Here is a 16,512-nt window from a genome sequence, read left to right as displayed (position 1 = left end):
TTAGTGGAGAAATCAATCTTCGATGTAACCATACATATATACATAACATATCATGAGTGTTTTAAGTGAGTCTAAACTTTTGAAGGAAGTATATAATGTGGCATTTGACCACTTTCTAAATAGCAATGTGCATTCATATCTTCTACCATGGGAGCTGTGTCAGTTTACACTTGTCAAAGGGGTACACCAATGTGTGATCTTGTTTGCTATGATGTACCTGTGAAGGTCCGGGTTAGAATGTGCCTTCAGTAACCCTTGCTTGTCGTAAGAGGTGACTAACGGGATCGGGCGGTCAGGCTCTCTGGCTTGGTTGACATAAGTCATCTGTTCCCAATTGCGCAGATCGATGCTCATGCTGTTGATCACTGGATTGTCTGGTCCAGACACAATTATTTAGACCGCCGCCATATAGCTAGAATATTGCTGAGTGCGGCATAAAAATAAACTCGCTCAATCACTCTCTGTTTGTGTTAGCCACGATGGCTACGTGGGTTAAATCACTGACTGTTTGTGCTAGCAATTAGGTGCCTTCCTCTGAGGGTGTGGGTTGGAATCCTGGATGGGACTTCACTTACCAAAAAGTACTAGTATCTGGGCTTTATGGAGAAAGTGAAATCTCAAATATAACATATGTAGTCGTATAGTTGGAATATTGCTGAACCACTGAGTGTTGTGTTAAACGAAAGGCAATCCTTTCTGTGTCCACACTCTCACCTATTAAAGGTTTTCTAGTGTTTCTTCAGCAAAAACTGGGGCAGTTGGATAGCCTAATGGTTAAAATGTTTGCTCATCATGCCGAAGACCCGGGTTCGATTCCCCATATAGGTGCATTTCTGGTGTCCCCTGCCGTGATGCAGTTGTAATATTGGTATGAAACTAAACTCACTCAGAGAAAACAAAAAGTCAGATTTTTGTAAACAAAATGGCTTTATTGCCTATTAAGCTATGAGTGACATTACTATAACAGGTCAGAAACAATTTATAGGTATTCACAGGAGAGTTGACAGCAGAGATAAGATGGAGAAATGACACAAACACACTTGTTCCTTTACACACTATTGTCGTAATACTGATAGTTGTGTGGAATATGTTATATATATTAGAAATCCTGTTTCTGAAAGTAGAATGAACAGATATGAGTGATTTCTGTCACTTAAAACAAGTTATGGTGATATACAATTTTTCTATAATTTTTGACCGGATGCACAAGTTTAAAAATGTGCTTTCAGAATACCCAGGGACTTCCTGGTTCTGAATCAATTGGAACAAAAATAATATGGTCTAAGATGGAATAATTATTGAAAAAAAACCCCAAACATTTGTGAATTACAATGTTTGAGATATCACACCATGGATATTTAACTCAAGGGTCATCATTACGATGATCCTTGGATGAAATATTAATGATGTAACATTAACATGACATGAACATTATTATCAGGCTAACTAACATCAGAAAGAGAAGGTCAAATTTAACAAATTGGATAGAAAACTAAATTTTACAACCAATTATTAAAACTCTTCTCAATAAAAACTAAACCTTTCTTGTGATGTATAATTACGTGCTTGCTAAAAGTACTTCATAATCACAATGAAAATTTAAAGGCTAGTAAATACTGTTGTGTCAAGTAGGCAGGTGTAATACACATTTAATACAGGCCCTTGTCAAGTATGAGACTTCAGAGATTGTGTTTCAACATAAAGATTTCAATGTCCATTCAAGAGGGACCTATAATAGGATAATTTGCTTTTGACTAAACTCCTACAGAATCAGCTGTGGCTAAACACTAGTGATGATAACTCATCTGTTTTACATAAAACGGAACAACTGTATGATAGTGAGAGATAAGACAAGACAAGAACAGATGAAGAAATGCAAGCTGTACAGATGATGGTGATGCTGAAACTTTACCATCCTCGCCAGTCAAGGGAATAAGTCGGGGTAAATTCTTCACAACTATGACCCATGGAACTGTGATCCACAAGGCCAGGATAACCAAAACACATTTCTGAAGCCATGTATAATTTGCAAATTACTAAGTTGCCCGACGCCTTATGGTTTTATTTTTTTGAATTTCTGAAAACAAAGTTTTCCAACACAAGACTACAAACAAGGACCAAATACAAGTAAAGTATTTGTTTCAGTTTTGAGATATACTTGTGTTTTGAAAATTGTGATAGTATAACAGATTTATACTAGCTCTAATTCAAAACCAAACACCTTAGCAAATCACAAGAATCAGTGTCTCCCATGTAGTCTTCCTTGGAGGAAGGACCTACACTTGGAGTTGTCATCTATGCTTATATATATCACAGCTCTGAGCATACTTGATGCTAAATCTTAGACATAGAATCAAGTATGTTTGTTTCATGATAAAGGATCTCATGTCCAGTGTAGTGTTATAAACCAATGCTATTTAATGGTCAAGAGTCCAGCACCAATAGGTGTTGTACAGGATGTCCTGTGAAGGTGGCTTCACATGGGCAACCCAAGTGTGCAAACACAGGCTGGCTAACTCCAGAATGTCTGCCAGCTTGTGTTTTCACACACAAACATATCCAATTTTGTAGCAGATGTCCGTAAAATTCATGTGATGTCTACCATCTGATTGGTTGAGAGCAAGTCTAGTAGTCTGATAACCATCTTGGTAAAATCAAGATACATAACACTAAAATGATGGTTAAAATATCGGTAACTGATACTATTTCTGTCAAACGTCACAAATTGTCCTTGCAGTGTTCACATACAGACACACTAACACACACAAACTTATGTTTGTTAACATAAACTAGCAAACATGAGTTTGTTATGTAAAGCCACCTTGATACCTGTATGATACTGCGCTACAGTCAAACCTCCTTATCTTGAACCAGACGGCACCAATGACTCATTCTCGAAATATTTGGTCGATTGCGTATCACAGTGACTGACCACTTATATATTGACCAAATATTCTACCGAAATGCAATTTTTAATTCAAAGTTGAACAGCTAATTTTGTCGTGACGGGCGATGGCGAGTAATGCAATAATCTAGATTCATATCTATTCATTCATTACCAGTAATCGTTCCAGATAAATCAGGTTTGACTGTCTGAACTTCACAAAAAAACCCTGTATATTTCATTTGACACAATAAAAAATATGCACAGGATGTCACCTTGAAGGTAACTCATGATCTATTCAAGATCGACCAATGTTACGGACAACATACAGATACCTACTCCCTGACATGCTCAGTAGTGGGACTGAGTGTGTAACCCCTAGCGAAGACCCTTGACTGGTGAGGATGATCTCAAGTACAGAATGTCCCTATGGGACTAGCACTAAGGCAGCACATATGAAATATATACATCAATGCTGAATACCTCTGTGAGTATACACATGGCAGCAACTTGTGCAATAGATAGGTTACAGATAGATACACTGTGCATACAATGCACTTAGACATTCACAATGAGAACACTCACCTAACTTTGTACATAAAACAACGTTCAAAACTATGGTATGGTGGTACTTGTTTCCTAAAATATTTTAATCTGGAGACCCTCAATCTTATCGTTTACCACAATGACAAAAGTACCCCCTGATCTTCACACCGGAACATTTTAAATTACAAAATTACCATTTTAACCAAAAACGATTCAAATTTATAGGGGAAATATATTGGATCTTGCTTGAAGCAATTTGCCAAAGATTAAAGCATTTTCTGGACAAGTTTGAATTTCCTATCATTAGTTCTCATATGTAATTTATTATGCAGGTGAGAGTTGAGAAGAGTGAGAAATCTTCTCACTTCATTAAGACAAAAGATTAGAGAAAGATATTGTAAATGTGTAGCTTAAAACAAATTCTGGAAGCACACTGGCCAAATTCTGTGAAATCTACAAGCGATGACGAACGATGATGATCAAAGATGAAATGTTATCTAAGAATATGGGTAAAATAATATACAAAGCCTGTGTTATTTGAACTAGCTTCTATGTCATAAATAAATCATTTCAACAACAAATCCCCAGTTGACATTTTTCTTCTAATCTACTGAGCAACACGAATTGATTCCTTCTCTCAGGTCAGTCTGTTCATCATAATACTCTTAGCTTTCCTTGAAGCCCCTTCTCCAGATGCGTGAGCATGTAAGTCCTAAGTAAATTGGAATGAATGTAAGGTTGATTGGGCTTAACCTTCGTGGAACTTGATACAATGAGCAACTGTATGCCTTATGAACCTGACAACTAAGGGTAAATGAATACATATTTGATGTTGTCTACCCAGGAATGGAAATTAACGATACCCTGAGAAAGTTGTCAATTTCAGTCTGAGCCAAAATCTTTCGAGTCAAATAGCTTGAACCTGTCTCTTAACATCAGTTCAGTAAATCTTAGTATTAATGTACTGACAAGCTTACTTGACTGAAAGAAATTTACTAGACTTGGGCTTCTAAATCAAACTTTCCCAATGCTTGGTAGAATATTAAAAATTTGGGTCATTCTCTATGCATTAACGCTCTCCAAGGTTGTAAACTTAAGGTTAATTTCTATCCCTGTAAAATTGTGATACTGACATGTATTATGTATACCAGTTTGATATTCGTCAAGATTCTCTCCAGGCGTTGCAGATATACACTGTTCCATAGGCACTCATATCAGTGATATTTGGATATATTTAGTCATATCTAATCAGAGAACTAAATCCGCTACTTCAAAGATGTTAAAGAACACATGATTCTCACAGTTAATCTTTCATTTGAGTAGTACATTGGCAGATATTGACTACAGAAAGAAAAAAGATATACCAACATTGGCACTTTCCTCTCATAAGCAATAATAGAAAAGTTTAAAAATTATGAAATAGAATATTATAAGCCTAGGAGCTTAAGCAAATGGTGAAATAAATAAATATCACAACATTAACAAAATGCTTAATGATAGCAAATTAAAAGCCTTAGTGAAGATGAAATAAAATCATAGCTAAAATAGTAAAAAGTATTTCTAATGCCATTTAGAAAATAAATGAATGTGAGTGAATGAATGAAAACAAACAGATCACAGGTACTATAGATACACAACTAGTGTACAGTGTGTCAGACAGAAGAGACACAGCATGACAGCATGTCTACAAACATTGGTAATATCATGAATACTGATGTTCTGTGATGTATCGTCATGGCAACTTGGGTCATGGGACATCACAACACTACTACAGCACGAGGTCTAGCTAGCACTTTAGTACACGGTGGTCTCGATTCTTCTCCGTGCTTGAGTTCGAACTTTCAGGCTGCCATTTGTGATGGGTGAGGCTGGTCGCCTGAAAACAGAAGGGGTTAAATGAATGACAGGATCGATAATGTGAGGGATAGTATTTCATCGCTGCTCCAAAATTAACAAACTAGAACAAAACCATCATGGTTGGTTTGTTGGTTGTTGTTTAATATGCTGCACTCAGCAGCTATATGGTGGCGGTCTGTAAATAATCGAGTCTGGACCAGACAATCCAGTGATCAACATTATGAGTATCAACTATGCAACTGGGATACGATGACATGTGTCAACCAAGTCAGCGAGCCTGACCACCCGATCGCGAAAACCATCATGGGAAGACACTGATTTATTTCTAGTTTATTTCAGGCTAGTTATGCAAACAAACTAATTAGATTTGTGGATCGAACAACTACTAGGCCAGACTGCTACTAGTCTGGAATAAACAGACGAGCGGCCATGTCTAGCCCAAAGCACAAATTTGTTTCACCTACATTCTGTAAGTCTGTATCCGTCAATCAGTAAATACCAGCTGTTGATCAAATATGTGGATCCTCTCATATAAACTCTAGTTTCATGTTCCAGGGTCCTTTGTCCAAAACAAACAGTTATCAATTACTGCCTTTAGGAGGAGTGAGTGAGTGTAGTTTTACACCACTTTCAGCAATATTCCAGCAATATCACGGCGGGGGACACCAGAAATGGGCTTCACACATTGTACCCATGTGAGGAATCAAACCCAAGTCTTCAGCGGAACGAGCAAACACTTTAACCACTAGGCTACCCCACCGCCTCCAGGAGACTGTGTAGCTATGGTAACTGGTTTGGAACAATGGTAACCCAACTAGGAGGGCTCTCACAAAGGTTCCAATATGGTCTGTCTGTACATCTGGTAAATATAATAAACCTCTTGTTGTTTAGAGCTCTATAGTGGAGGGTTACCTGGTCTTTGCTCGGTCTCGGAGTGTGGTGGGCGTGAGCGCAGCTAGAGCCTGCATGTTGGCTGTCAGTGCTTCCACCTCCCGTCTCAGGCGAGTCGGAGTCTCCACCATCTGTCTGCAATACAACATACATCACACTGATTCACTGACTTATAAATCTCACAAAAACTTACTTCAGTATCCTCACGTTTCCCCTTGCAATTTGAACCTTCTGGTATATTTCCAACACATGGTTGTATTTGACTGTCTGTGTAACCACAAGCCAGAAGACACTGATCTGTTTCTTCTGTTTTTATTGGTATCATATGGACTTTAGTTAGTTGTTCTTACTAGACCAAATGGAAAGTTACTTGACTCAGGCTTCAGCCCAGCGGTTAAACTCAAAGACTGCACCTAATACAAAAACTCTGAACAAGGTTGAGCTAGTATCAATATTCTACTACATACTCAGAATTTCTTAGGCACTATTGAGATTACTGAGAAGAGTTGTCTAGAACACCTGGTCCAATTCCATGAAGACTTCTCAGAGTTGCCAATGTGTCAACATGTATGAAGGTTTTCGTCTTTTGTTACCATCTCTTCGTGTAATTCGACCCTGGACCAGAGATGAAAATAATAGTCGTCTCAATTCTGTACTTCAATAATCTAATTACAACTCTATACAGTGCTTGAAGGTGTGTGTTTGTTGTGTAATGGCAAGTTAAGAAATATTACAGTCACAATGAGAGCTGAATATAAATAGTCTCGGCCGAGCAATTCAGTGATTGATGTCATGAACAACTGCCCACAAACCTGGAGTATAATCACTACACTTCTGTCATCAAGTCATCAAGTGTCCCAAATTCCTACCCAGAACCCCACAATCCAGTCTAAGCACTAGGGCTGCAGTGATTCGATTCGATTCATCAAAAATTGAATCTGACACCTTAGTTTTGATTTTCGATAACCATTATCACTATTTCGATTCGATAATTGAGTATCTATTTCAACTGTTTCCACACAGCGAGAACGTAATTTTTAATCCAAATCGAACAGTTTCAAGCGCTGATATGAGGCAAAATGTGATTGGTTGACGCTGGGCTACTTATCCAATGTGCATTGTCATTAGTAGACATCGCCAAGTTGACAATGAATTTCACGCAAAAAAGCTGACTCACTTTAACTCTGAGAGTTAAATGAAATCTGATGTTTTTACTTGTATGAAGACTCAAATCGAAAATGATCGAATCGAGGGTCCAATATAAAAAACTGAATCGAATCGAGGTGTGGGTGAATTGTTGCAGCCCTACGAATCACATGTACTTCCTGGGATAAATGAAACATAACCTACCCTTTGCCCATACGGGGTCCATTTCTGGGTGCCTTCACAAGCTCCTTAGGGGTCTCTATGTAGAAGGGGGAGTAGATCTTGGTGCTTCGCTACGGAGGGGTCTTCCCGATGGTCCTCTTCCCCACGCGTGTGGGTGTCCGGGGGGACACACCTTTCTTCTCCTTCAGTCTCATCTTCCTGCGGGTTGACATGCGGAATTTCTGTAACAGATAAAACGGAGCATTATAGTGGGCACCTTTAGAATAAATAATGTGCAGTCTCTTAAAATACAAAGACAAGCAATACATTCAAACTAAATGGAGCAACAGGGAAACAGGAATTAGAATCTGAACGATTGGGTGGTGGTAAGGCAGCCTGGTGGTTAAAGTGTTGACTCATCACTCCGAAGACCCGGGTTCAATTTCCCACATGGGTACAATGTGTGAGGAACATTTCTGGTGTCACCCGCCATGATATTGCTGGAATATTGCTAAAAGTGGTGTAAAACTAAACTCACTCACTCACTGAACCCGTGGAAAATCTAGACATGATTCATATTGAGCAGGGTCCAGATCCAAAAAGCGTTCATAACGTTACAACCTGTCGTAACTCTTATTTATCATAGGCTTACGAATGTCATAGTGCTAAGAAGGCTTTGTAGATTGGGGCCCAGGACCATTTGGGCTGGAAGAAATGTTGGAAAAACTCTTGAATTGGAACTATATTTTCTCCTTATTCATTATTGTCAGATCACAGGTTTTGGACATCATACATTTTTGGACAGAAGTGCTTTCTCAGGCTATGATGCGGGGTGTTGCCTTGGATGAACACTGTTCATTTTTTAATGATCTTTTATAAGCTAAGCCAGATGTGTTATAGGTGTTCATGTGATGGAAACTTAACTAGGAATGTTTTTTAAGTGTCTGAAAACCCAAAATACAAGGATAATTTCACCTTTTAATGAGCATGTTTAAGTTTCGAAAAAAGTCCCTGGTATTTCACAGCTGATAATGCTCATACTTAGTTTGATACTACTATAATCATGATAATTCATGGGAATTTATGAAAATAATGACAAAAAAAGATTTGACCAATTTGCCTTAAAGGAGGATTCTGGTGATACTCAGTTGAAAATCCTGAATAAATCCCTCCCATGTTGACTGTGAGTTCAGGGAAATGATTGACAGTGATGCATCAAGTGGTCTTTGATTACTGTCAGAGTAACCCGCTTCACATATCAGGTTACACCCTTGAGGATTTATCGAAACCATCTGCAAGGCCAATAATAGTCCCAAAGCCTGCCACAAGTGTCAGTAAAACTTCACAAATTACAAAGAAGAATTTACTGATACATTTTTATGTTAGTTATAAATGTTATAGCTTTTAAGGGGGACTTAAAGAGGTGACTTGTATTTCACCGAATACGACTAGTGCAGACATGTAGTTTTACATTACTGTATTACATGAAACTGTAAAATACCTTTGAATTTAAGTTTCATAAAATCCTAATACTGAACAAAACATCTTCACACAAACTTTTGATAGGTATAATAAGATATGTTCAATATACTGAAATATTTACTTACAGTAATATGAGAATCAGTTTTATGTACTATCAAAGATGAACAAATAAATAAGAAAATTGGAGTTATTTTCAAATCCGACTTATATAAATACAAGAAACTGGTCTGTGCACTACAGACAAATATGAAAGTATCCTTATTAAAATTTGAGTATTATATTTCGGTTTGTCTGACAAGGATGCTCAGTTTGAAATCCCTGATAAACCCCTGCCCTTTCTTCACACCCCAGCCACATGGCCAGTGTGTCCCGCATTTAACACCCTATGATGCAACCCATCTCAAGCACTCATTACAACTCAAACAGCTCCCAGGGGGGTGCTGGAGAGGGGGAGGGGAGAGATAGCCCCAGGGCGCCAAGACAAGGACTTTGATAAAAGGGCCAGTATGGCCTTCTTGGACAAAGGATGACCTATCCTAGGGCTGTGTGGACAGTCTAATCTCCAGCCACACAGTGGGGTCCAGAACCAATCTGGGTTGACCGGTCCACAGACAGACCGGTCCAGGCTGACCATGTGTTGCAGTGAATAATGTGTATCTATTTAGCATGATGGATGGACGAATAGCCAATTTAGGGATTACTTCTGTGTTTACATTGGATGTAAGGGGGAATGTTAGTAATTAAAGTCAAGCATGAACAATGGTAGAACTGAGACCAACTTCAAAGGCTGACCCAATATGTTAATAATGTAAGTAGACATTGATAAGTGTGTCTGTTTAAGTGGAGCCAATTTGTTGCCAGACTTTTATTGTACAAAGAGTATTTAATTTTACACTCAAGCCATGTGCAAATATTGCTGGCTACATATTGTGCAACTAGATTGTCTAAGATGTAATTACATAACTCTGTGTCATAAATCTGTCAATCATTGTGAAATAGATCATGTTTAAGTACCAGGGCCTAGATTTTCAAAGCTCTCTTAGTGCTAAGATAGTAGTAAGTGCCATACATTACAATACTTACGACTATCTTAGCGCTAAGAGAGCTTCGAAAATCTAGGCCCTGGTATTGAAACTGGTTACTTCATGAAGAAAGTTGTGTGATCACTGTTTAAGAAGCCTGTCTTGTAGCGTGTTGTTAACATTAATATTCTCAGTTTTTGTTGACATTGTACATGTCAATAAATATCACTCTTTGTTTAACATCATACTCAGAAATACTATGATAGTGGTTTGAAAATAATTGAGTCTGAACTAAACAATCAAGTGATTGATATCATGAACATTCATCCATGAAGTTGGTTTACTGTGGCTGACATTAATAAGTCAGCAGGGCTCGAAAATTCCACTCGTCCTCCCGTATTGACGAGTAAAATTTGTTTCGAGCAAGTGAAAAACATAATTTGTTCATCCTCTAAACATGTGAAAAACATAATTTGCTTGTCCTCTAAGCAAGTGAAAAACATAATTTGCTCCTCCTAGAGGACGAGTACGTTTTCTGACCCAAAAGTAACATTTTTCTTTTCCTTGAAGTTCAGCTATCTTAAATGGTGAACAAATTCAACTTTGTCAAAGATTTTGTACATAAGACAAAGTATTTTAGTCCAAGCAAACATTTTGAAATAAAATAATTTAAATTTAAATGATGCATGATCTATAGGGAAAGTACAATTTTAGAAGGGTGAGTGGAAAGTTCATATTACTTGCCCTGCAGGGCGAGTGCAGATTTTTGCATTTTTTTAGCCCTGGTCAGTGAGACTGACCACTGGTAGTCATGGGTTCGTGAAGACCAATTCTTACAGGGACCTTCACAGTGGACATTTCAAGTGGCATTTTCAGTCACTGCACATTACAGGATGAGAACATGAGTTAAGTTTTTAAATACAATTGCACCTATTAATTTAAAAAGCAGACATCTATTAAAATAATTCAGGTTTGAGAGAGAGATAAAAACACAAAGATGGATAAATACAACACTCATTAGAATATAGCTTTTCATTAAAAGCCTTAGTGTAATGGTACTTAACTGACCTTTTTTTTGCAAAGAAAACACCTTTATATATCAAATATCAAAATGAGAATACAGAATGAAATATATCCAAGCCAGGAACATAGCCAACACTTTTATATGTTTACTTTGACAGTATTGTGGTCACTGGCCATTGTCCTGATGAAGTAACACTATCATTGTATCAACATGATCAAAACATGTCCGATAGTTTTGTAGCCAAATATGAATATTCATTGCCCAATATTTGTGATACTACACATTCTAATAGAGGATTCATGACAGCCTAGATTTGCACAAGTCTCCACAGTAATAATTAAAAGTTTAAATGAAAATTTCTGAAACAATATACCCACTGGCATCCATAGACGCAGTCTGTCTGCTAATCTAGACTTGCCTCTTTAAAGGATAGAATTACTATACATCCATGGGCTCAGCATTCAGTACAGCCTTGGAGCAAGGCTAATGGCAGCCCTAATGATTATAATGCTGTTTGTTAGTGCTTACTGCAATTTGTAACGTCAATCACTACCACATACACCAGATGGGACATTAGTCTGTATAAACCACATATAATTCTTGTTATCACTACCACATACACCAGATGGGACATTAGTCTGTATAAACCACATATAATTCTTGTTATCACTACCACATACACCAGATGGGACATTAGTCTGTATAAACCACATATAATTCTTGTTATCACTACCACATACACCAGATGGGACATTAGTCTGTATAAACCACATATAATTCTTGTTATCACTACCACATACACCAGATGGGACATTAGTCTGTATAAACCACATATAATTCTTGTTATCACTACCACATACACCAGATGGGACATTAGTCTGTATAAACCACATATAATTCTTGTTATCACTACCACATACACCAGATGGGACATTAGTCTGTATAAACCACATATAATTCTTGTTATCACTACCACATACACCAGATGGGACATTAGTCTGTATAAACCACATATAATTCTTGTTATCACTACCACATACACCAGATGGGACATTAGTCTGTATAAACCACATATAATTCTTGTTATCACTACCACATACACCAGATGGGACATTAGTCTGTATAAACCACATATAATTCTTGTTATCACTAACACATACACCAGATGGGACATTAGTCTGTATAAACCACATATAATTCTTGTTATCACTACCACATACACCAGATGGGACATTAGTCTGTATAAACCACATATAATTCTTGTTATCACTACCACATACACCAGATGGGACATTAGTCTGTATAAACCACATATAATTCTTGTTATCACTACCACATACACCAGATGGGACATTAGTCTGTATAAACCACATATAATTCTTGTTATCACTACCACATACACCAGATGGAGGACATTAGTCTGTATAAACCACATATAATTCTTGTTATCCAAACAAATCAGCATCCAAACAGTGGCACTTTCATCCCAAGAATGTTTGAAATCACATTTCAAAAGTATGCTTCTCACAGCTGTGACACGAGTATTTTTTCAAGAGAACCTTATAATCACATGGCGATTGTCATTTCACACCTGTTTCCATGTCAATTCTCACCTGGCCATGCTGTTACAAGTCCACCTGACCACGTCGTTATCTCTTTGTTCATAGCTGATCTGTGTGCTTGGGCTTATCCTAATTAGCTAGATTAAGTCAATGTTTACAAATGCATTAAATTTTAGAGGGTGGTTGAAGGGCTCTTTGGCATAAGCCTGTTCTGTACAAAACAATATTGACATGGTGTTTTCAGCAGGGACAGACAGTCTGAGTGAATCTTCATACTCTTTTGTGATGTGATGACTCAATTCTTGTTTGACCATAAAAAACTACACATCATCAACATCATCATTGTCATCGTTATTGTCATCATTTGATCCTAACTAGATCAGTAAAGGTCAGATGAAATGGAATTTAATGTTGCATAGAATATTATTGCACTTGCAATCCAATATCCATTCACATGTGGTTTCTATTTGTACTACATCTAAAAGGGACTAATATCAGTTTTATCAGTCCCTCCTGGATTCCGTCATTCTGCAATTGCAGAATAAATTGCGGAAATGTAACCCAAAATGTTTTGTCTGCGGAAAATGAATTTTCATGCAGAATACCTGCAGAATTTGCCATTTTTCTGCTGCAGAATTTACTTATTTTGAAAGTTGAATCAAGATTGACTATCAACCGAAATGAAAAGTAGGGGTAAATTACAAAAGTATGATTGGTTACACAAAAACGAATGGAGACATTTGTTATAACGATATTTTCAAATATTCACGAATAAAGATGATTTATTCATAAGGTAATATTTTCTTCAGCACCATACAATAATATTATTTGAATTTGACACTGCAATTATGTTCACAAAATTGATCATTTTTTAAGATTGAAATTGCATTATTTTGCGGGGTTTTTTCCCCCATGTTTTTAACTGAAGAATATTTTGCAGAATTTTGAAAAATGGGATGCAGAATTTACTTAAATTTGCCGCGGAGTTCTTAAATTTTTTGTTGTGGAATCCAGGAGGGACTGTTTTATAGTGCTTTCCCACTGGTTACCAAACTATTGTATAACATGGATGCCAGACTGTAAACACCCCGACAAGCCCTTGTTTTATACTCTAATACCAGGTCTGACCATCAGGCATAGAAATAACAGGTACCATGTTTTGGCAGCCTTCTTCATTCCAACAACAAGTGACCTTTCCAGTCAGTGAATACACAATACCATTTTACTTTCAAGTCAGGTACAAATAATACTTGTCCATGAAAAAATCTACTACACTGGATCAACATCAAACATTAATCTAAACTTTTTTAAAAGACATTGATATGATAAACATGAATCAGAGCTACAGATAAGTTTTGGGTCATTGAGTTATGTACTCGCTTGTGTTCATCTCAAATGGGTATCCTATTTTTCCTTTGAGTAAGCAAATAAATTGTACCCACCTCACTCAAACTCAATTGGTATTTTGTCATTTTCCATTAATTGTAAAAATATAATAAAGTTTAAATGTTGATTTATGTGTTTGTTATTTATATTTCATCCGTAATATCAGAAATGATAAGAAAGACTGCAAGTTTCCAAGTTCAGTCCTGAAATAGAACCTCTCAGTATACCTGTTATTTTATCTATCCACAAGATCAAACTTATTGAGTATTTACAAAAATTCAATAGACCTAATAGGAATTGAGTTTTCACATAAATATTTGCGTAATTTACTCAGATACGCAGCTTATCTGTACCTCTGATGAATTCAGTTTTTGTTCTGACTTTCAGCCAGTACCTGCTGATGTATTTGAACAGCAATAATGTATCAAACTACATCCACGATGTTCATTGCAAGGTAAAACAATGTTTTATTCATGAACACCCAGTTACCTCACTTGAGTCTGACCTAGTATGAAAGCAGCTGTTATTTATTCGTAAAACATATCCCCAGGATGGTGACTCATTCGGAATAATGTGAAATTGGGTCACAGGATGCCATTTGCCTGGAGAACAAGTACATTTGGAAATCGCAACACATGTGCAGTCTTCCATGAACAATAACTTCTAGCCCAAATACTGAATTCAAATTTTCAAGTGAACTTGTCTGTGAGCTGACAAAGACTTACAAAAAGTGCAAACCACTGCACATAAATGTATCATAAAAAACAAACACTTTTCTGATTTTCAGACCCAGTATGTTGCAAAATATTTTCCACAAATATTTGTTGCTGTTGATGAAAAGCACCAAAAGTGAGACATGTTTTAATATTCATACCATACATAATAATTGCAATATATGTATCAGCTTTTAAACCAGAAAATATCAAAGTGCTCAGTTTCAATGTCATAGAATTTCCTCAGAATCTGGCAAGAGACAACCTTTTTCAGGGAGGGTCAATCGGGACCCCTGTGGGATAATCAGAATGTCCACCTGACACAGAGGATGAAATACAAGTCATTAAACCAGTTTGAAATGTGCGCCCTGGTGACAATAGCCAATTGGAATGTAGTGTCTGTACATTGTTACAGCTTCATGACCTATGATGAGTTGGGAGGCAAGGCTTGAATGGCCCATCCTGTCTCCCAGTAAACCTCATTATACCGCTCTTGTGACATTTCATTGAGTTATTTCCCCAAATTAAACATCAAAATGTGTTTTGTGCAAGAAATGAAAAAAGACAAAGTTCTAGCCCCAAATTCACGCTCCAATTTGTAAAAGAGTACGTAGCCATTAACACATCTAGTTAGTTTTATAAAGAGGCAGGATGCTGACGGGTCACGTTACCATGATTACAGTCACAGTGAGCCAGGAAGACCAGAGTCTAATGGCTCCTGTCATGCCTGTAAGCATCCCATATTTTCATACTTAATCATTTCAACAGCGGTCTGTAACAGTTTATTTCTGTTTCAAATTCAAATGTGGATACTATTTATCTCAACACACACGACACAAGCAAGTGAAACAACTGAAAATTAAGATGTGAAATCTTTTGCACAAATAAGGAGTGTATATCAGTTAATTTGAGTGGTCTAAAGTGATGCCATTTGTTCACTTGGTTTCTAGTTCCAAACCAGACTGAACTATTGCTTTGAGACACACCCACAATATCAGTATGAACTTAGGATGGTTTGAAGTTGTTTCACCACAAACATAATTTCAATGTTTTGGACCATGTTTGAATTTTTTTACTTAGGAGCAGTTTTTAATGTACTTTTCCCATCACAGTTCTTATCTTCAAAGTAACATGCATTACTTGTGAAATTTGAACTTACACTAGTCAAGGAATAGTTAACATAACATGTCTACAGTAAATATCTCAAACGACTACGCAAGCAGAGGCGAATATACTGAAATACACAGCATATTTTTTTAAACGGCGATCGCAATGTATTTGGGTTGGTTTACACATTTGGTCACACATTTCATAAATCTGTATTCCCCTGTATTCAACAGTAATGAAAAAATATTGAGTCTTACCTGTCTAATGTTTCCAACTGCATCTCTGACCGACTGGGTTACTTTTGACCCCCGTCTAGGGAGTCTCACCTCTCCGCGATCATCACTGTTGGGCGAGTCACCGTCGGAGTTTCGTCGCTTTGCGTATTTTGGAGTACTGAAATAGTCTGTTTGAGTTCCATCAAGAACACTGTACCGTTTTCCACGAATCGACATTCGCAGTGCTTTCTTAATCGTCGCCATTTCACTATGATCGCTGAAAACACGTCGTACAAAAATCCCACTACTTTCAAAACAACCGCCAAGTCAGTCAGGTCACTTGCACATGTATGGCGATAGGATGTTTGTCACGTGATTCTGTTATTGACGGAAGTACAGTATGCCTACGACTCCTTATATATGTCCACGGTCGGCAATGCGGCAGCCGTAGACTTGCTGATTGTCCAATCAAACCGGATGTAATTAGCATAATGACTGTGTATTTAGAACTGTGT

The 16,512-nt window shown here is 37.3% G+C and overlaps 1 protein-coding gene across 1 annotated transcript; it reads right to left on the bottom strand.

Moving 5' to 3' along the window:
• Positions 1–908: 908 nt before the first annotated feature.
• LOC124258860 lies at positions 909–16,352 on the bottom strand. The gene is given in 4 exon segments (XM_046692950.1): positions 909–5,306; positions 6,200–6,313; positions 7,529–7,728; positions 16,040–16,352. Coding segments are annotated over 4 exon segments (618 nt in total). The 5' UTR covers positions 16,262–16,352; the 3' UTR covers positions 909–5,224.
• Between the last annotated feature and the right edge of the window lie 160 nt (positions 16,353–16,512).

The sequence above is a fragment of the Haliotis rubra genome, unplaced genomic scaffold (assembly GCF_003918875.1).
Source record: "Haliotis rubra isolate DU_JTF1 unplaced genomic scaffold, ASM391887v1 Scf700, whole genome shotgun sequence".
In the NCBI taxonomy this organism is placed as follows: Eukaryota; Metazoa; Mollusca; class Gastropoda; order Lepetellida; family Haliotidae; genus Haliotis; species Haliotis rubra.
Note: the sequence above shows the minus strand (reverse complement) of the source record. Positions and strands in the feature narration are given on the sequence as shown.